At 40.8% G+C, this 21,986-nt stretch overlaps 1 protein-coding gene across 3 annotated transcripts in view; it reads right to left on the bottom strand.

Moving 5' to 3' along the window:
* Positions 1 to 5,764: 5,764 nt before the first annotated feature.
* The window catches only part of LOC131132440 (chemokine-like protein TAFA-5), a 124,313-nt gene continuing 108,091 nt past the window's right edge, over positions 5,765 to 21,986 (bottom strand). Inside the window, exons 4-5 of one of the 3 annotated variants that reach the window (XR_009130363.2) lie at positions 14,016 to 14,210; positions 5,766 to 8,093 (exon numbers count right to left, since the gene is read on the bottom strand). Coding sequence is in view for 1 of the 3 variants with exons in the window: in XM_058078050.2 (XP_057934033.1) it covers positions 8,085 to 8,093 (9 nt within the window). In the remaining 2 variants the exon portion in view is untranslated. Of the gene's footprint in view, positions 8,094 to 14,015; positions 14,211 to 21,986 lie in introns of all 3 variants that reach the window. The other 2 variants (XR_009130364.2, XM_058078050.2) reach the window with 2 other exon arrangements.

Below are 21,986 nucleotides of genomic sequence, written 5' to 3'. Positions count from 1 at the left end.
CTGTGAACGCACGCTGATCCCTCTGAGCGGCCTGATAAAAATCGACAGTCCCCGAGCGTGGTGGAGCCCATTGTTTTGGGGATTACGCAGGGATTAAGGGCGGATGCTGGGGACCAAAGACTTGAGCAGTGTGACCCTTCCACTAATCATTATGGGACAGATATACTCATACTTGGGAATGCCTGAGATAGCGTTGTCTTATCAATAATTCATGGTTGGTGGTGGCAAAGTGGGTATGGGAATGTGAGGACTTGTGAGGAGTGCCGCTCTGCATAATAGGTTGGGGTCGCTCAATTAACACGGATTTTACTGACAAAAAGCGTCAGTATATGTTGTCCTTAAAAAGCTCTATCAGCTCTATCCACCAATCTATCCACCAATCACAAACACCAAAAATTCAGATCAACATTACCACACAAACACTAGTCCCTCGTCCCTGAGAGGTTCCCTTGGTCGCTTCTTCAGCCTCCGGGTTCTTGGAGTAACATTGAGATCCCTGCATGTAGAAAACATACACATCTCCCAGGAACAGATGGAAAAGACTGTCAGGAGGCAATACTCACTCGAGAATACTCCTAGAAGGTACTCACCTTTTACGGGAATCCGAGATGGGAGTTGGGCGGGTACACAACTTCCCCCAGGTTGTTCAGCACTCTGCAAGGCCCCATCCGTTTGTTGTCCTACTTTGGGCAAATGTTCTTCTACCGTTGGGGCCCCTTTTTTGTCCGCCCACGTCATAGTTCCTCTTTTGTCACAACTGGCACACCAAATGTTCTACCATTCAATGCTAATATAGTCGGAGCTCCTCCATCTCTGTTGTGTTGTCCAGATGTTCTCCTGACCACTCAGAAAACTGCATCTTATCCTATACTATTACTACTATATACTATTATATACTACTGAGTGGGGGCTTACTTGCACAGCAGAATAGTGGTTCTCAATTTTGTCCTTTTGTCCACAAATGGTAACCGCAAGCATGTGGATGGGATTTCCAACATAGAAATCCTCCCTGTCCCTTGCGTCCACGGGGGAGCACCCCCCCCCCCCAATTTGAGATGTACCAGTCTAGACTGATGAACCGATAGAGAGATCAGATCGGCAGATACTGTAGACAGACGGACAAATAGATGTGTTGAAAGTTGTACCTGTGTGCTTCCACTATCTCTGACACGCTGTGTCATCAATCCTGCCTATGGCACTAAATCCCGGCCCGGACCTCAGAAAACCTCTATAGGTATTGGATTTCATGGGGCAGCCATGAAACACTCAGTCAAAGCTTTAAAACATCATCTTTGTCTTAATCCACTGATCGATAGGTCTGACAGGTTGAAATAAGGCAATAAAGTAGATTTAGAGGTGCGGCAAAGTCGGGACATTTCATATATCAGATTAAAGTGCTACTAAGAGATATAAAATGCTGTCAACAACAGCCTGGAGTGGCCCACTCTTTTACTGACATGGAGTCCACAGTGTCGGACTGTGAACATGAACAAAATGAGCATGAATAAAATACTTGACAGTCAGTGTTTGGGATTTATGCGACAATATTGGATTTAATATAGTAATTTGGGTTGGAAGCTGCAACATTAATGCATCCTAAATAGAAGTCTTGTCGTTACAACTTCTGTCATTTCCATCAATACATTACGGGACTCGCATTTCAAAATCACAAATACTCAAACTTGCTGATATAGTTAATCTTCAAACAGCTAAAATAATGCATAAGGCTAAAAATAACCAATTACCTAAAATGTCATCCAATACTTCTCTACAAGAGAGGATAAATATGATCTCAGGGAAGAACTAAATTTGAAACACTTATATGCTAGGACTACGTTAAAAAGCCATAGCATTTCAGTATGTGGAATCAAACTATGGAATGGATTGAGTAAGGACCTCAAACAATGCACAACCATGAGCCAATTCAAGAAACAATACAAGCAGTTGATGTTTGCTAAATACAAGGATGAAGAGTCTTCAACCAGTCATGATGTGCTATACATATCACTATATTGACACTTACTATGGTACACATTATGTCACTGTATGGTCATATCACCTCGTACTTCGGTATGGGACAAAAAAAAAAAAAAAAAAAAAAAAAACATATTAGGAAAGCAGGAAGTGAACAAATGTAACAGTTACTGATTGTAAAAGTACCAGGTGGAGGGGTAGGATTTAATAAGCTTTGCTTCTTCCTACTCCTTTTGGACATGTGGAACTGTGAATTGATTATGTGATGCATTCAATTGTAATCTGATGCATGTTCAAATGAAATAAAACCATTACCATTACCAATGTCGAGAAATGTGTCATCGAAAACACTCACCCTGTGACAACCTTTGGTAGTCAACTGAACAGACAGAGCTGGATTCAAAATTTCAAACATCATTGGGCTCAAAACGAGGCACCTAGAAGCCGACCCGCCGTGCACGCTCAACACCTCGATGATCTGAGGCAGGAGGCTCTCGAAAGGTGAGCCCACAAATCACTGTAATGCATTCCACAAGGGAGGCGGGAGTGTCCCCCACTCTCTCTCTTGCCGTTCCGTCTTCTCTCTGTGGCTCATCGTTAAAAATTCATTAGAAGTTGTTTGTATCGCCTCCGCAAGGATGTCACACTTGATGACTGACTGCATGGGGTGGGGGTCGAGGGTGGAGGGGTCTAGAGGCCGCGTCCACAGCCTGGAGGGCATTGATGGAGGAACTCCTTCTTGGTGTGTGCTGAGATACTCTACATTGTCGTCGCCATGCTGAGAGCCAGGTGAGTGGACCCCTGTGTGCATTTTGAGAAGTCTTCCATTGAAACTGAAACTGAAAGTTAACAACAGATTACAGTATAAGATTTTTTTCCCCTGGTACAGTCGGAAAAGGTCATCTTATAGTCAGGGTCTACAGATGCAAGAACAGCAGGTGTAGCTAAACAACCTCTTCCCATGGAGTCATACTATAGCTTTTCCTCCTGTCGCTCACACGCAGTTAGTGACTCAGAGAGATGATGCTGCGACACACTGGCCACCGGCTGGAAAAAACATGTCTTAAAGGTTACGCAAGTCAGAAGCAGCAGGAGGGCTTGGGGGTTCGGGATCATGGGTTTTGATTAAGGCTCAGGGGTCGTGTTAAAGTTGGGGTTTTGTGGGCTAGGGTTAAGGGGTTCAGGCAAATGCTAAGGGTTTAGGGCTCAGCCTTTCAGACTGGGGTTTATGGTTTAGGCATAGTTAGGTGGTGACTCGGGCTAAGGCTCATGTTTAAAGCTCAGATTAAGGTTGGGTTTAGGGGTGCTGCCTACATTGGGGTATAAATGTGAATGTTTAGTGGTGGTCGGAGAAGCCGTAGGTGTGAATTGGGAGCCATGTTTCCGTCAGACAACCCCAGGGCACTTCAAATATAGTTATAGATATAGTTTACCACCACTAGTGTGTGACTGAAGAGTGAATGAATACTGGGTTCACTTCATTGTGAAGTGCTTTGGGTGCCTTTAAAGGTGCTATATAGGGTTTTGAAATTTAGGGCTAGGGATTATGGATTTGGACTAGGTTTTAGGGGTTATCAGATTGGGTTAGCAATCTACAACCTTTGCTAATTCTAAGATAATGGTCATGAAACAACTGTTAAGTCACGAAATCTGCTGTTTATTTTACTGATACTGAGTATTGATTGGTATTCATGGTTAAAAAGTAACATTCTTCATGAATAAAGTATAAAGTACACTTTTTGAAGATAAATGGTATCATATTGCAATTATTGTGTTGCAAGCACTAAAAGTGTAGCTAAAATGCATCTTCTTTTTACTTCACTAACTGAACTCCATCCCCTCTAAAATTATTTATTCAAGGCTCAGCATTTAGCAGCTCTTATCCTCTACTCATGTTTAAAAGTCGGAAACACTTTGCTAATCACCTTCTTTTACAAGCTGCTTGCCAAGGAAAGTGCTACTTGTGGTGCTGGTGTTGGGGGGTTGAAGAGAAGAAAAGAGAATCAAGAAACATCAATGACAAGTGGAGCGGAGAACCAGGTTGTGCCCCGGCATGGTGTGTGCACCCTACGCTCCGCCCTGTCCCGGGTTGCAGGTCGGCGGACATAATGGAAGCTGACAGGATGTAAATGAGTTTTTTAAAAGGAGCTGGTGAGAAGTTGGTCATTTTTTCTCATTTAGTGGTCCAGTGTGTCAGATTGAGTCTGCAGCTGTCACCCTTTCAGGGAAGATGGGGGGGGGGGGGGGGGTAGGTTGACGTACACTATAAGACACTCACATAAGACCTTCATTTTATTTTCATTTACACTCGTTTTCTTCTGTCATCCATTATGTCTTTATTGCTCCTCTACTGTGCAGTATTGGGCCGCACATAAAATTGAGTACTACTCATACTACTACTAATATTACTATAAATACTAAAGATTATTTTACAGGGGCAGGCAAAATGATCTGACACAGTTGTGGGTTAAATAAAACACAAATAAAGTAAAGTTATAAAATAAAAAAAGTTACAGATTTGTTTGTTTTGATAAACTTTTCCACAATGAAAGCTCAACAGTCCAATTGAAAAAGAAACAAAAAACAATGGCATTATAAAGCAACAAATGAAAATGGCATTATATGTAGTTTTTCGAAAATAAAAACACGTTTTTGTTTCTTTACTATATTTGCCTTTTATTTAACCTACAAATGTGTCAGATTTTGCCTGACCCTGTAGTTCCAATCCATTTAGGTGTGCATTGTTTTTAAATAAACATGATTTTATAATGGTAGAATATTAAATTAATAATTACATTTAAATAGGTTTATAATATATATAATATATTCTGTTTGTACTGTAAAACGTCCTTTTAAGATGTATGGATATAGTTATTATTCCAGAGTTGGGAGACTTAAGGTTAAGGTTAGAGGGTTACGGTAGAACTTGGGTTATGGTTAGGGGGGTTAAGAGTTAGAGTTAGGAGAATTTTGTTATTAGGAGGTTAGGGTTAGGAGTTAAGGTTATGGACTTTAGAGTTAGTGAGGTTAGTGAGGATGTTAGGGTGAGGAGGTTATTGTTAGGAGGGTTAGGTTAGGCGTAGGTGATTAGGAGTTTATTTAACTGTAGAAGCAAAAAGAAAATATATTTTTGAATGAATGAAATAAATAGAAAACCTAATTTATGGTCTTACTTGCACTGACCACAATCTTTGATGCTTTTTGTAGACATGTTGATGTAATGTTGACCGATTATTGGTCACACAGAGAGAACCATTTCACAATATTTGCAGGTTTAGCAACACAATATAGTATATCGATCCACTTTCTGTGCACTTAATTCCATTTACACAGTAAATAAAGAGTCTCATTGTGAGATAGGAATTAGCTACCAAGTCTACCAATCAACATGTATCATCATATTACATTGAGTGTGATGCCTTCTTGCTGTTTTAGCTGTAAATGAAGTGTGAATATTTTGTCCTCGAGGGTTTAGTGGAGGCAGTGGAGATGCGTGGAGGGGGAGGGGGGAAAAACCCACACCCCACATATACAGTACTGTACTACGGTACATGATATGCTGTATCATTTTCTGGTTAATGAAGTGCAAGTCTTCCTGTGAAAAAGAGACGTCCATCCCAAAGATGTCTATGCGATACAGGGATCATTTTAACGTCAAGTAGCCTCAGTAGTCCTTGAAACGTACAATGGCATACAATCACCATCATACTACAGAGTGCTACTACAAAGTTCGTGGAATCCATAATTGCACACTTTTATGCATCCATCATGGATGAATAGACTGTTAATACATGATGCGCCTCTCGGCTCCAAATCAGCCATGATGGGAGCTCCTTTCACAAGTCTAATCACTGAGGACAATTGATGAATGAATGAAACAATCACGGCCACTTGTTATAATTGTAGCAACATGGCCGCCGTGGCCTCATCTATCTTGAGGAAGATGATCTTGTTTTCAGCTTTTGCTGTGTCAGACATCAACCCGATATACTGTATCTGTCCTTGTTCCCATAGCAACGTGTGATTTCTAATTTATTCTTTTTTCCATCACCAGTGATTTCCCTATTGATAATATATTCACATAATATACTTTCATACACTCTTGATCAAAATTTGAAGACCAGTTAAAAACCGGCAAGGATTTACATTCCGCACTGTCGGAACATAAGGAGGTTCTAAGTCGAGCTTCAGTATGCAAAAAGAAGAAATAGGAGCGAGACTAAAATTGATCAGGCTGTTCCTAAACTGATCAAAAGAGTAAGTCTTGATACAAATGTAGATTACTTGATATTCACACTGTCATGATCTCTTGATGGCAAAGGCAAAGCCGGAGGATCCAATTGGATGTCCGTCAAGCTGTCATCCCAAATGAAGCTTGTTACTGGTGCCGGGAGCAGTCCAAAAACCATCAAACGGCATCTGAGAGAGAGAAGGGGTTTAAGAGCAAAAAAACATCTTCCAAGGTCTCGTCTCCTTCAACACTACAAATGTGGACCTTTGGAATATGCAGGAGAGCATCAAACATGGACATTGAAAGATGGAAAGTTTTATTCTCTGATGAGAAAAAATGTAACCTTGATCGTTCTGATGGATTCCAACATTACTGGCATGACAAGGACTGGCATGACTGTGATGTTTTCCACACGGCATGGTGGAGCGGGCACCATCATGTTCTGGGCTGTTTTCTTCTTCTATGGAAACAATGGAGCTTCAGGTTGTGCAGGGGCGTCAAACGGCAACTGGCTATGTTGAGATGTTGCACCCTTTGGACTTCCTGCTGATAATTTCTTCATATTTTGTGTCAGTGTTTCTTTAAACAAGACCAAACTGAGACTGTGAACACGGTCTAAATATCCAGGGCAAAATTCTTTCATGTATTTAATTTATTCTTAAAATATCTCATGATAATGATAACAATAATAATAATAATAAAAAAAACTGTATGTCAATGACTGTAATATCTGCAAGGCTTGCTCTGCTGTCTCTAACTTCTCATTCTATTTGTCGGCATCCCATCTGTGCAAACAAACACAAGCACGGAAATAAATTAAGAGATCAAAACCCATAGAGAGAAATGAGTCAGTATTCCACATTGTGTACAATACAATATCATAGCAAATTAGCAGGTTTTTCAATGGCTTCCACTGACACCTATAGATTTACAATGTTAAATCGGCTGCAGGTCAGTCCTCCAGAAATGGTGTTTTTTTTTCCCTCGCTTTTTAATGGACAGTGACTTGGAAATGAGCATGAAAAGAAAGCAGCTAATGAGGTGTGAACAGAAAGCGCGCCAGCAGTCATGAGAACAACAGCGTTTGTTCACATCCTAATTGTCATTGTGAGCACACGTCCAATAAGCTTCTCTACAAAGGTACAACATAGAAAAACTGTTAAATATATAACTTTTAGGGCCTTTCAAAATACATTTAATGACATTTCTTCCATTCATTAGTACACTTTGCCCTTTGCCTTCTTTCCCAACGCAGCCGTCCCGACCGTTGCAACTAAAAAATGCAAATCAGATCTTTTTTTTTTTGATACACAGTTATACGTATGTAGTACCTATATCTCCAGTTCCAAAATACAGTGGTGGGCTCAGTCCGAGCAACGGAAAAAGTCTGTAAATTGTCAAAAGTACTCCTTGGATTAAGGTAAGGTGTCCATTGTGCACCAAGAGTGGGACAGTCGCTGGTTGGCCAAGATGGTCCACTGTGTCACGGCTATGTGTTGTTTTGCTCTTTGGTCTATAAAAATATGGGAGGTTTGCTCCAGCAGAAGGCCTATTCACAGCAGAGAGTTCCCTAAATGATCCTCCCGTCGCTCCTGCTCTTTGAGAAAGAAATGCTGGGGAAAGTCTTCAGTCAAAGCAATTCCGAGGACTTCCAACCCCCATGTGATATTTTCCAGAGTCTGACCCTCCAAGACGTGGAGATTAAGCTGCTAATTCGACAGAGCAGGCAGAAGTGGAGAGGAGGTGATGCCGAGACAGATACCAAGAGAAAGGAAAGCCCGTGGAGTGGCTCACAGGAAACGGTGTTGTACAGCGAGTAGTTTACCCAATGTCCGGGGTAAGACGGGACTCCTGCATGGTGTTCCTGTCTCTGGCTGTGTTATGACACCTGGGAACAAAAACAAACATGAGATTCAATTAGCAAGCTCACTTTCACGAAGATCAGGGGTTCTGTGATGGTCCAAAATCCACAAAGGTTGAAGCGAGCAACTGGACTTTTCTTGTCTCCTGATTTCTGTCTCTGGTGGGTGGAGGTCACAATAAGGTTGTTGCCTTGTTGACTATTCTCATTCATCCAGGTCATTGTATTCCCAGGGCAGTGAATCGATCGTAACCTGGACAGTCCAGTTCGTGCCCTGAGAATAGGGTGGTGGTTGTTGAACGATCGTCCTTTATAACAATAGGTCGGCGGGTGGTGTGGAATAAGACAATATTTGAGGGAGAGATGTTCAGCCATTGTTGGAAGTAGACAACAGTTGCTAGTGCAAAAAGACCGGAATTCTATTCTGTCCATAATTTGGACAGTGTCCCTTCTTTTGAGATGCAAAGGAACTGCTGGGATATTCTATGATGTGCAATGCGTTTGTAGCGAGGTTGTTTGGTCTCTCCAATGTAGAGGCCATTGGAATCATCACTATAAACTCAGCAATATTGTTTACGCATGCAGAATAACTCACAATAGCTAACAACCCTACTGTGACCACCCACCAGGGACATAAATAGGGAGACCCCACACCATAAACCAGGAGGAGTCAAATGATGCAGATGACCTGGATGCCAGAGAATCTACACCAGGGGTGGGCAAACGTTTTGACCTGTGGGTCGAGTATAGAATATATATTTAACACACACACTATTTTACGCTTATAATGCTAATAGTCCGCATTGAATTATTTGTCTGATTTTATATGTAAAAGTGATACTATCAACTGTATGTTCTCATGTCCCTTTTTCAGGACCACTTTAAACATCAAACCACATCAAATTACGAAATTGAACTTTACAGTTGTTTTTTTCTACTAAATAAGACATCTGACTTGCAAGTCATGTTGCCAGTTTGTAGTATGTTAAAAGTTGAAATACTTAGAAAGTAACTGGCGGGCTGGATTCAAACGTTTGGTGGGCCGCATGTGGCCTCCGGGCCGTAGTTTGCCCACCACTAATCTACCCAGACATTTTGATATTTAATAGCCAACATAGTTATGGATTTCTTTCATGTTATCGATATGACCTACAAAATGCTGAAACATATTCAGAATTTGCAATAACTCAATCAAAAGTTAAACACTGGTAAGTTTCCAGAGAAACAGTTCCACTTCAGTCCTGGAGAAGGCGATCAAACAGATTTGTAGTTTGTCAATCTCCAACAAAATAGAATGGATTGCTTGTCCTGCCAAATTATTTCATTGACATTCATTGACCCGAATATAAGACGTCTTGGAATATAAGATGACACCCCTCCTTTGAAAAACAGAACATTTCACATTGTGCATGAGTGACAGGAAGAAAAGCACTGACTCTTTTCAGACTTTTTTTTTGAGGGGGAAAAATAATATCCGGCTCATGCTAACCCAAATAACTCTGCATCAAATGAAGCCACTCAACTTCACTCAAATTTCCTCACAAAAGTCATTCTCCACTGGACACAAACCAACAATAGTGACTCTAACAGAGCCAAGGCTGAGAAACAATTAATCCAACACACAAAAAGACAAATCTGGATGCCTCTGCAAACCATCTGGCTGCTTCCAGTTGCCATGTAGCCATCATGATAGTGATACCAACACTGTCTGAGATGTTGGCAATGTCATTGGGAATTGTGTCTATAAATAACGGACTTTTGATGATTTCACTGAATGGAAAAAGATGACAGGTGTTGAATGGGGAAGCGATGTGCATATATATCAATACTGACCATTACAAACATGATGATTGTAAGTTATTAGAATTACAGCCATTAACTTTAGAAAGTGCTAAGGACAACATACCCAATCTCCCTTGAGCACACAGTCATTTATAAACAGGTATAGTGCACAACACAGAAGCAACAGAACCAATGTTATAGTAGCAGTAAGGAAGTGTAACACACCAACAGTGGCGTAGCAACATTTTAAAGTGCATGCAGATGTACATAAAGCTAATGGATGAGTTGAGTTTACCAGCTCAACAGGGCCCACAAGTCTTAGGTACAGCCATCCCACCAGTCGGCATCCCAGTAAGTGACTGTTTTATAATGGTTTTATTTTGTCAGTAAAACTTTTAGCACTCGTGCTACATGATAACGCTATTAGAATGGCTTTGTGTTTCACTATAGCCGGATCTGCCGAGCACCCAGCAACGTTATTCTCTGCCTGAGGGGAGAAGAAGAAAAAAAGCAAGAGCTGCCGGCGGCTCTCACAAAGTCTGCAATGATTAGTGATAGCATGTTGACTGTGGCGTTGTTGCTGTGAAATTAATGCGCCCAGGAAGAAAGCTCTGTTAATGCTTCAAATGGTCAAAATACTGCGGGTATTACATGTTATCTTGAATGTACCTGCTACTACATGGTCACAGAACGTATATAAAATGGTATTGGAGGTTTGTGTAGGTCTCTATAGGTCAGGGGTTGGGAACCTTTTTGGCGAAGAGAGCCATGAAGGCCAGATATTTTAAAATGTGTATCTGTGAGAGCCATATACATTTTTTAAACATTGAATGCAATAAAATGTGTGCATTTTTATGTAAGACCAACAGTTTTAGATAATGGGCTCTAATTACGTAGACCAGGCACACTACCCCACGCCAATGGGGTGTGGCCAGCACACTTTCGTGAGCAGCGCAGTGTCTAATAATAAATCAAATACTTGTTGCCATTAATACAACTTCCGCTGCTGCATAGTTTTGCACCATACTCAGTATATTTCATTCTTTTGGCCATCTTTGCCAGAAGGCTTGGTTCTGCAGCTTTAGCTAGGTGACTATTTGACTAAAGGAGAAAAGTTTATATTTACATGTTGACATCTCAATGACTGAGGTAGACTACCGCATTACCCAGTAATAATCGAGTTTTGGTGTTTGACCTGGAAAATATCAGGAAAGATGGATATGGTCGGCCGTATTGCAGTAGAAAATAGATGGACGAATTAAAATGCATAAAAAAGTTGTTGATTTTGAATTTTATTTTTAACAGTCATTTCTGTGATGTTTACTTTAAAATGTTAGCAAAAATACATTTTTATTGTGGTAAGAAATGCTTGAGAGCCAGATACAGTCATCAAAAGAGCCCTACCTGGCTCCCGAGCCATAGGTTCCCTACCTCTGCTATAGGTGGACTAGGTGAATCCCATTACTGTATGTGCATTGTTGGCTGCCTTGTACTTGCAGTTTTTCCTCTATTTACAACACACAGGATTGTGGATGAAGGGCAAAAAAAAAATAAATGAAGTACACACTCCTTCCTGCTCATGACACAGACATGCTGGGGGTGTAGCAAGCAAATAGCACAAACATGAGATGCGTTCATGTACATCAGGTCATTCCACAATTTTTTTTTGGCAAAGACTCTGCAACCCACAAAAAGCGGCTCCTGGGACACACGGAACCCACCAGTCAATTCTATAGTCACTCACTGAGCCCCCTGCTGGACAAATTGATGAAAATGGCTTGTTTGGTCATTACCTTGTATTCCCACAATGCTCCTTTCTAACCCCCCCCCCCCCCCCCACCCACACACACACGCACGCACACGCACATACACATACAGCATCATGAGGCAAACAACCTTCCATAAATCTCCCTCACACACAAATCTCATCTGCAGAGAAACGCAAGTCTCCTATTAAAATAGGAACCAATGTCAGATGAATATCAGATGAATTTGCCCTATGAATAAAATTCCAAGGCCCCAGGTGATTATTACCTGGGCTGTATCAGAAAACTGCTATATTACTCTATTTTATATCTGAGGAGAGTGGGTGAATAGATGCCATTCTTGTGCCGACATGAGGGAGAGGAAAACGAACTGATGGGTGAACTTCAAGCGATGATAAGCGACGGAGGTTATAGCGTAAATAACACACAATATGCATCGATATGTACAGTTGGACATATTGCATTTCAGGCATATAAAAGGGCAGCTTTCTTGTAGAGAATGCATTTGCTCATACTGTCTTCTACTGTATATTGAGTACACATTCTGTATATCTATTCTGTGTATATACTGTATGATTCTGTGTATATATTCTGCCGGAATCAAAGACGACTGTATTCATAAAACATATAGTCCCTCCCCAGCTGGGATTGATAACAAATTCCTTCAAAGATATGTCCACAAATGGCATTTCCTCTCCGTGTGTACTCTGGATGACTCCCTTCAAAATGTCAGCACACAGTGACCCGCAGTAAACGTGTCAATGGACGCATGGATGGAAATGTATCGACGCCGCCATTCCTAACATAACACATGAAGTATGTCAATATCTTTTTTCTAGAACTTTGCGTATGGAATTATGACATCTAAAAAGCTAACTTTATTTGTACTACTTTACTTTAGTAAAATACAAACATACATACAGTATTGTTTACACAACTGATCTAAAGATATGAACATGAATGCACAGGCCTCACATGAAGAAAACGCTAGTTTCTGCTACAGTATGTGTGATGTTATGGCATTATCATATTTCATATCATATTTCCTCACAATATCAAGCATGCTACAGTATGTGCTCAATAAAATATGATTAAAGGATTCTCCAGAGACAGCATATAGAACACATATGTATGTATATGTTGTAACCTCAGGAAAGAACTAATTTATCTCTGCCTTGTTCCTCATGTTGTGTCATGGGCGTATTTTTATGGAATCTCTTCTTTAAATTAAATTTTCAACCCCCTTAACCGGGTGGTCTATACAATGTGATCGTTTTTTTCCCTATATCTATTTTTAGCTGTAAATCTACCATCGGGAATGAAAAAAAAGATTTTCCCTTAACAGCGAGTCTTAAAAAGGCACATAAATGCCAACAATATTGACTGGGAGAGGAAGCTGCTTTTGTGAAGCTCAATGACAATGGGCACTTTTATGACTGAGTCCTAATCCCTTTTATTGCACTGTAAGTTGAAAACGTCCTGCTGGCTACTACTCCATCTCCCACTATAATGTACGCTCGCATCCGGGTGTGTCTGGCACCTCACAGACGGCCGGCTGCACAAGAGCATAAACAATCTGAGAAGCACACAGATGGCGTCATCTTGTGTTGTTGCACACATGGATTTGGGGGTGGCTTAACTCACACTTGGGAACTGAATGCAAAACAAGAAAAATAATGAAGATCTCAAACAAGTAAGCAGACGGTGGTTTCAGTTCTACCAGTATATCAGGATTCATGAGTGGTGAGAGCATGTGTCCATTAAGTCTTTTGTTTGCATGCTATCTTGTAAAAAGAAGAATTTCATTGCAATATGAAGACATTGACATTATGCCGACTGATTTTGGATCTTGAATAGTATGACCGAAACGTTTCGGCTTCATTTACACTTCAATTAACGGGATTGGTTTCAAAAGACAGAAAAATATCCTATTGAAAATAGGATGCCATAATTACCTTAATAAAATAATCCTTAATGCTAAGCTTTTGGACCAGTTTAACCGGGGTTTAATTTTTCATTTAAAGTGGTTTAAAACCATCCATCCATTTTCTATGCCGCTTATCCTCATGAGGGTCAAAGGTATGCTGGAGCCTATCCCAGCTGACTTCGGGCAGGAGGCGGGGTACAATCACAGAACACATACAAAACAACCATTCCCACTCACATTCATACCTATGGACAATTTGGAGTCGACAATAAACCTAGCATGTTTTTGGAATGTGGGAGGAAACCGGAGTACCCGGAGAAAACGGACGGGGAAAACATGCAAACTCCACACAGAGATACCCAAGAGGATTCGAACCCAGATCTTCCCCATCTCCTGACTGTATGGCTATAAATGTAGTTTATAGATATTATTTTTAACATACTGGCTTAATAGGATTAACCCTCTTGCTGGTACCTTGCTGCCTCCATGAGGACCAGGGTGCAGATGGAGAACTTCCTGCCTTTGCGGCACCAGGGAATGGGCAGGCTTGTTGTGAGAGTGGTGGTAAGTTGGTAAGGTGGTGGTGGTTTTTGGCTGTCTGTCAAGGGGGTCATCAGTGCTCTCCATAGTGCAAGGGTGTGGAGGGAGACTCTTGTCGCGTCATAGGGCCTGGGGGGAGAGAGGAGGGGAGAGGTAGGGTGGTCAAGCTCTGGGTTTTGAGTCTGGATTTGGACCCACACCACCACCATTTTTGTGCTGTGCTAAATCTGTTTCTTGTACTGTAATAATAATATCAAATATAGCAGACAGATGTGGGCGCATAACTTGGAAGAGCAGATGTAATGCAATCATTGTGTTGTTTTCCTGCCAGTTGAGATGGACCAGCGTGGCTGTACCGTTAGACTGCGTTATCAAAGTGTCACATTCAACTGCTGTCAAAACTCCTGCAACACAGGAGCAAATCATGTTATTCTGCTTAAAAAAAAAGAGGGTGTCATAAATGTTCCATCTATTCAATTAACTAGGGTCATACTAGCCGATATTGGCGGAAAAATTAGATATTGTATTACTGTATATTGGTATTGTTTTTTTCTAACAATATTGATATAATATTGATGAGCTGCAAGGTGCTCCACAGAGTTTCACCTTCAGATTGTAAATAGGCAATTTGAAATAACTGTAAAGCGCTTTTTATGCGAGGAGGGAGAAAGACGTCTTCCTTCAATACTTGTGATGTAATATCACACCTCGGGAAAGATCACGCAGCAAAATAATAACAAAATATTTACAATTTCATTTCACTTCAGTCGTCCAGCGTTCCATACTTTGCAACTTGCACAGATTTTTGTGCCGCATAGAAATGTGCACTTTCTCAACATAGTGTTGCTATTGATGGTTGGACAAGGTATAATAGTTGACTGGTTATGATGTTTAAAATAAATACGGCCATCTTCTAAAATTGGATTTTGTAAAAATGGTGTTTATGTAGCACGAAAGCTAATATGGATTGTAGCTGCATTTGAAGTGGTCAGTATCCATCATCTTTATCTACCTCTGCATTAACTTTAAAATGATGCTACCCAGCTGTCAGTGTACTTTCCATACTTTGCTGCTGTTACAATATTGGTTCTGTTGCTGCTGTGTTGTTATTCATTTTCTACCGCTTATTCTCACAAGGGTTACGGGGCGAGAGGCGGGGTACACCCTGGTCTGGTCGCCAGCCAATCACAGGGTACATATAGACAAACAACCATTCACACTCACATTCATACCTATGGACAATTTGGAGTCACCAATTAACCTAGCATGTTTTGGAAAAAAAGTGCCCGGAGAAAACCCACGCATGTACGGGGAGAACATGCAAACTCCACACAGAGATGGCAGAGGGTGGAATAGAACCCCGGTCTCCTAGCTGTGAGGTCTGCGCGCTAACCACACGACCGCCATGCAGCCGCTGTGTTGTGCAATATACTCAAAATAATAGACCATGTGGTCAAGAAGATTTTTCTCATGCACTCCAAATCATTATCAACGTAACAGTTGTTACATTTTGGAAGCTACTAGTGCTCGTCATGAAAAATACTGCTTTTGCAACCATGGCAAGGTAACAATATCCATGTAGAAGTCCAATACCGATCTATTAGAGCAGAGCAGACAACAGAAATTGGATATTGTATGACTATTTTTACAGTGTGCAAGCCAGTGAAGTGAATTAACCACTAAAGTGATTCCAGTTGCAACTCACATTCATACAGTCTAAGTCATTACTGTCTAATTTGACATTTCTAAAGCAAGTGAATACATGTTTTACGCTTCATGTGTGACAATGACCATGCTAGTCCATTGGTCCATTTGCAAGCGTCTGCTTGTCAGGAGTCAAGACAGCTGCTTGCAGTTGGAGCACGAGCCATCAATCACGGCCTACTTTATGAAATCAATTATGTGTTTTCAGGCTGAAATGCGCCATTATTGGCAATTTGGGCTGGAAATAGCACTTTACACCGTTTCATTGGCCAGGAGAGGCTCAAGCAATACTCACGCACTTAGGTGAGGAAAAGATCGGGATTGATTTGCTAAAGAAGCTGAGGAGGCAGCACTTTGTCAGTCTTTCTCCCTCTTGCCCCTCATTAACACGTCGGCTGCAGCCATACTTGTCATTCAGACCTAAAATAATAAATATATGCTTGGTGCGCACTTTAGTGTGGTTCATTTGGCTTTCGCTGTGGTATTTTTGACACGAGCATGAAACTTCACCGTACTAAGTCATTTTTATGACAATAATGGTTAAATCGCCCAAATCACATAAAAATCTACGTTGCAGTTGATCCCTCATGCTATCACGGATTATGGAAAATTAACTAATTCATCAATAACCTCCTATAACCTCTCTTTTTGACAAGATGTATGTATTTTGGCCACTAGGTGTCAGTGTTGTTACATTGATTAGACATGACATTAGATTAGATTATTTTAACAATGCATGGAGTCAGCCGACATGATAGAGTGCCAAAAAAAGAAATCCTCCCATAGTGTGTGGAAGTGGTACATTTTTTGGCTTCTTACTTTGTCCTTCTTCGCTGCTCAAACCCTTTCTGAAGTGTAAAAATAAATACATTTAGTTTTTTCACTTAATATTTTGAATGCTGATTTTATTTTCTGGCCGTTAAAATATATATGTGTGTGGACTGCTTGGTCAGTAATGTTACATTTATTAGACATGACATTAGATTAGATTATCTTAACACTGCATGGAGTCAGCCGACATGACATGATGAGAGTGCAAAAAAAAAGAAATCCTCCAATTGCGTGTGGAAGTGGTAAATTTTTTGGCTTCTTACTTTGCGTTTCTTCCCCACTCAAACCCTTTCTGAAGTGTAAAAATAAATATATAGGAGTTTTTTCACTTAATATTTTGAATGCTGATTTTATTTTCTGGCCATTAAAATATATATGTGTGGACTGCTAATAGCCCCTGGGCCACGCTTTGTACACCCCTGGTATAGAGAGTCAGGACAGCTGTTTTGACTTAATTTATTATCTGGCGTAACTTAAAGTCTGCTGTGTTGAATACATAGGTTATGTTTGTATGCCACAATTTCACAAAAAGCTTCTAAAATATACTTTTAAAGAGCACCATTTGTCATTTCTACATGCCTTTTGCTGCCATTTAAACACTGGTCCGTGCCTTTCATCCATGTCACATTCTCGTCTGAGCTCAGAGTTCATTTGCGAGCCGACTGAGACGAATCTTTCATGCAGTCTTGGGCCCCGTGTTTGGTGCACACTTGGGTTTGGGTAGTTTGATTTTATGTCAATATCGACATGGAGCACAATGATTGATGATGACAATGCAAGTTATGGCAGAGCTCCAGTATATGTGTGTCTTACTTTACCCTGCAATGTGCTATCTATATGTTACGGTACACACACATTCCTGATATCAAGGTTTACACTTGATGTCAGAAACCGGACCAAACATGACAAGTGTGATTACACCTTTACAATGTTTTATAATCCAGTATCCAAAATGGAAGCTAGAAAACACAACTAAAGGTGAGCGGCAATCTCTCTGCATGTCTGAGCTGGCCAGGCAGCTGTCTTCTTAGTGGTGATTCTGTTCAACCCACTGTTTGGATGTGCCTGGAGGGCCCAGAGGGATCAATTACACAAGCCAGTACCGACCCAGAACTACAGTAGAGAAGAGTTATTCCGTGAGGACTTCCATCTTGAGGTGCTTCCACAGAGGGATGTAGATGATGGAGAAAAGGATGGCTTGCTAGGCTGTAATGGCTGCTATGATTGGGTAAATAGCAGGGGTGTCAGCAATTTGTCCCACTATTGTAAAAATAAAATGAATAATAGTAAATAATTATAAGTACAAATTATTTTCTAATAAAATAAATAGAAATACAATCATATTATTAATATGGTAAATTACAAAATATATTATACATGATTTTATACACAAATAGTTCAACTTTGTCACTTTTTAAACTAGTTTAAATGCTATAAAACAAAGAAATATAATAATAATAATAATAATATAGTGAATTATAGTGACGACCAGCCCAGGGTGTATCCCGCCTCTTGCCCAAAGAGAGCTGGCATAGGCACCAGCCTACCCGCAACCCTCGTGAGGATAAGCGGCATAGAAAATATATGGATGGATGGATTATAGTGAATAGTCTTATAGATTATTTTACATTGTTTTATGCAAAATTAGATCAAATTTGTCACTTTTCAACTATCTTTTAATGGTCATGCAGCCAGGAGATCTGTTTGGACATCTGTGTGTAGAGTTTTCATGTTCTCCCCGTCCGTACTGTAACCGTTAAGGTCACATTTCGGTTTATTTTCGGTACGATAAGGGAACAAATGCAAACCAGCTTAAGTTTGTCTTAAATTATTTGAAAAAAAAAGCATGAAAGTGTCATCTGATTACAGTAATACCTTGTGTTTCTCCATTAATTGGTTCCAGACTCTCCCTCAATGTGTACAGTGTTAGGAAATCAGTATGCATGGGTACCAAACTAAAGAAAACCTGAATATGGACACGTACCGTTACACACCTACTAAATAGCCTCAAAGCAGATTTCAGAGTGTATTATCGAGTGTACAAAAGCTTTAGTAGGAGTAATACATATTCTAGGACACTTATTCTTTCCTGGAGATTATTTATAAAACACCTACATGAAGGACTGAAAGAGCAGAAGGGATTATTGATTATTGCAGCATTTTCTTCCTACTCCATTTTGTGCAAGTGCAAGTGTAAAAAGGTATTTAATGTAAATTTGTTAAGTCAAGTACCACAAACTCAAAGGCACCGAGTACTAAAACAACACCATTGTGCAGCAACCAGATGATGCTGCACTGGTCTGTCCGTGTCTGTTTTGAATTGTTCATCTTATTAGCCTGTCAAAAAAAAAAAAAAAAGCCGCCACATCACCTGGGGTTATTTTGCTTTTTCTCCTCTAATGGTGCAATCACTCCGCCGCCATCTAGTCAAGCGCCCCTGCACACAGAGCTTCTTGTGTCGTTTTATCTGCCAGTCTGAAATGGTGGAAGACACAATGCACAGCGTCCTCCTCTTGGGAGAACGTCAGCAACAAGGAAGAGGAGGTGGAGGAGGAAGGAGGACGACGACTGAGATTACATTTGGCAAAAGACAGTCCTTTGGAAAGGCAGCAAAGGCATTTGTCTGTGGTAACTCAAGTACATTTACATCGTTTACTATCATTCAGGATGAAAAGTGAGCCATCCCCTTCTCCATTACTGTCTGGCTGGCTGTATTTCTTAGTGCTACTGTGACTTTGCAAACAGGCCATCAACAAGTTAGCAATTTGTCCGACTATTGTAAAAATAAAATGAATAACAGTAAATAATTATAAGTACAAATTATTTTCTAATAAATTAAATAGAAATACAATAATATTACTAATATGGTAAATGACAATATATATTATACATTATTTTATACACAAATAGTTCAACTTTGTCACTTTTTAAACTGGTTTAAATGCCATAAAACAGAGAAATATAATAATAATATTTTTGTGAATTATAGTGACAAACAGTCCAGGGTGTACCCCGCCTGTCGCCCAAAGACAACTGGGATAGACTCCAGCCTACCCACGACCTTAGTGAGGATAAGCAGCATAGAAAATATATGGATGGATGGATTATAGTGAATAATCATGTGGATTATTTTATATTGTTTTATGTAAAATTAGTTCAAATTTGTCACTTTTAAACCATCTTTTAATGGTCAGGAGATCTGTTTGGAAATCTGTGTGTAGAGTTTGCATGTTCTCCCCGTCCGTGCGTGTGTGGGTTTCCTCCCATATTCCAAAAACATGCTAGGTTAATTGACGACTCCCTGTGATTGGCTGGCAACCAGTCTGGGTCCGGCCCAAAGTCATCTGGGGTAGGCTCCAGCATACCCCCAAGTGAGGAGAAGCGACATAGAAGTTGAATGGATGACACTGTAATTTTATAATGAATGAATACTATACTAGGCTGCACAGTGGACAAAGTGGTTAGCGCGTAGGCCTCACAGCAAGGAGACCTAAGTTCAATTCCACCCTCGGCCATCTCTGTGTGGAGTTTGCATGTTCTCCCCGTGCATGCGTGGCTTTTCTCTGGGTACTCCGGTTTCCTCCAATATTCCAAAAACATGCTAGGTTAATTGGCGACTCCAAATTATGAATGTGAGTATGAATGGTTGTTTGTCTATATGTGCCCTGTGATTGGCTGGCCACCAGTCCAGGGTGTACCCAGCCTCTCGCCTGAAGACAGCTGGGATAGGCTCCAATACCCCCCGTGAAGACCCTCGTGAGGATAAGCGGTAGAAAATGAATGAATGAATGCTATACTATAATATTTAAGTGTCACAAGGGTGCTTTTTTGTCCAAATATAATATAAAGTATAAATGCGACACTTTTTCATGTGATTGGGTACTTGATCTCGATTAAAGCTGTGCACCAAACTGGCAACCAAGCAACAGAGAATTGTTGCATCGAGACTTCCATCATGGTCAATTTGGTTCATATCGAGTGGTACATTCAGTTCAGTGACAATATTCTCTTCTTTCATTACCACTAAAGAATTACATTTTCGAGTTCTATCAAGAAGAATGTTGATATATTGCAATGAACGGCATGACATCCCTGTCGTGTGTTTCTAATATGTGTCCTGCTGTTAAAAAAAAGTAACCTGGTAGAAAAGCAGCAGTGTAAGCAATGTACATATCAATCTTCATATGTTCTTCAGGACAGAAAAACAAATCAATGTGTTTATATTGACAGGGTGTTCAGACTAAGATAAATGCATGGTGAAGATAAGCGAGGGGGTTGGTGTGTGTGTGTATGGGGGGGCATGATGGGGGAGATATTTTTAAACAGACAATAGCAGCGGTTGCATGAGTGACAATGTTTGTGTTCAGGGGAGATGCAACAGTCGTTTGATGTGCTTCTCGACTCACAATGAGCCGTGTTGTAAGAGCGAAAGCAGAAAAGAGGTCAGCGGTGTCATCCCCAACAACAATCCTACTCCGCTCAACAGAAGAAGAAGAAGAAGAAGAAGAAAAAAAGGAAGTCGCAAACATTTGACCAATACACGCAAACTGCTTCCTGACATTTGTCCAAAATAGCCCTTTATGGGGCTTATGGGGCTGAGTCAGATTGACTTGGCTTGGTCATACGCCCCCCCGGGGATCCGCCTGCTTGTCTGCATTGATGTTTTCACACAAACACCTGACGGACAGGTCGGACATGCTCACTGGACTGTGCACAGCACATACTCATCCTTTGGCAATATCTGGGCAGGGACAGTTTGGGCTTATACTTGGAAAAGCCTCGGGGAAGGGGGCATTCGTTCAAAATAAATTGACTAAACGGTTTTGCTTTTGCATATCATCTTAGCGAGAGTCTGCAGCTATAACAAGACGGTTGATGTTTTTTCTTCCTGAAATTTCTGACCTTTGATGCCCTTTCAGTAGTTTGGGTTGCATCCTTGGAGGCTAATTCAATTTATTACCACAACGAGAAGACTCTCAACCTACACACACGGGCAAAGGGTATTCAAACCATGCCTTCAGGTAGAAAGAAGCAGGAATGATCATTTTATTTGTTGTCCTTTCAGCTGGTGTGAGTGATAGTTTCACAATTTTAGCAGAAAAGAGTGACATTTTTGCAGCTGAGGGTGGTAATTTTACATTTGTAGGTCGTTCTGACGGACAGGGTGATACTTTCACTTGATTTTTGTGAATGTTTGTGCCACGCTTGGCTTGAAAGGCGCGTTGTGCCACTCAGCAGTGGTGCCAAGCTGACAGACGACGGCTGGCATTTTGTCTCCTCTAAATGCCTCCCACTTCTGCATCTGCTGTTTAGAAGGCAGCGGATACGGCTGGAGGGGCCTGACAGAGGTGGACAAACCCGCTTTTCATT

Source organism: Doryrhamphus excisus, linkage group LG2 (genome assembly GCF_037039965.1).
Source record: "Doryrhamphus excisus strain RoL-2023G ecotype Guam linkage group LG2, RoL_Dexc_Guam_v1.1, whole genome shotgun sequence".
NCBI lineage: Eukaryota > Metazoa > Chordata > Actinopteri > Syngnathiformes > Syngnathidae > Doryrhamphus > Doryrhamphus excisus.
This window is presented reverse-complemented; position numbering and strand designations above follow the sequence as displayed.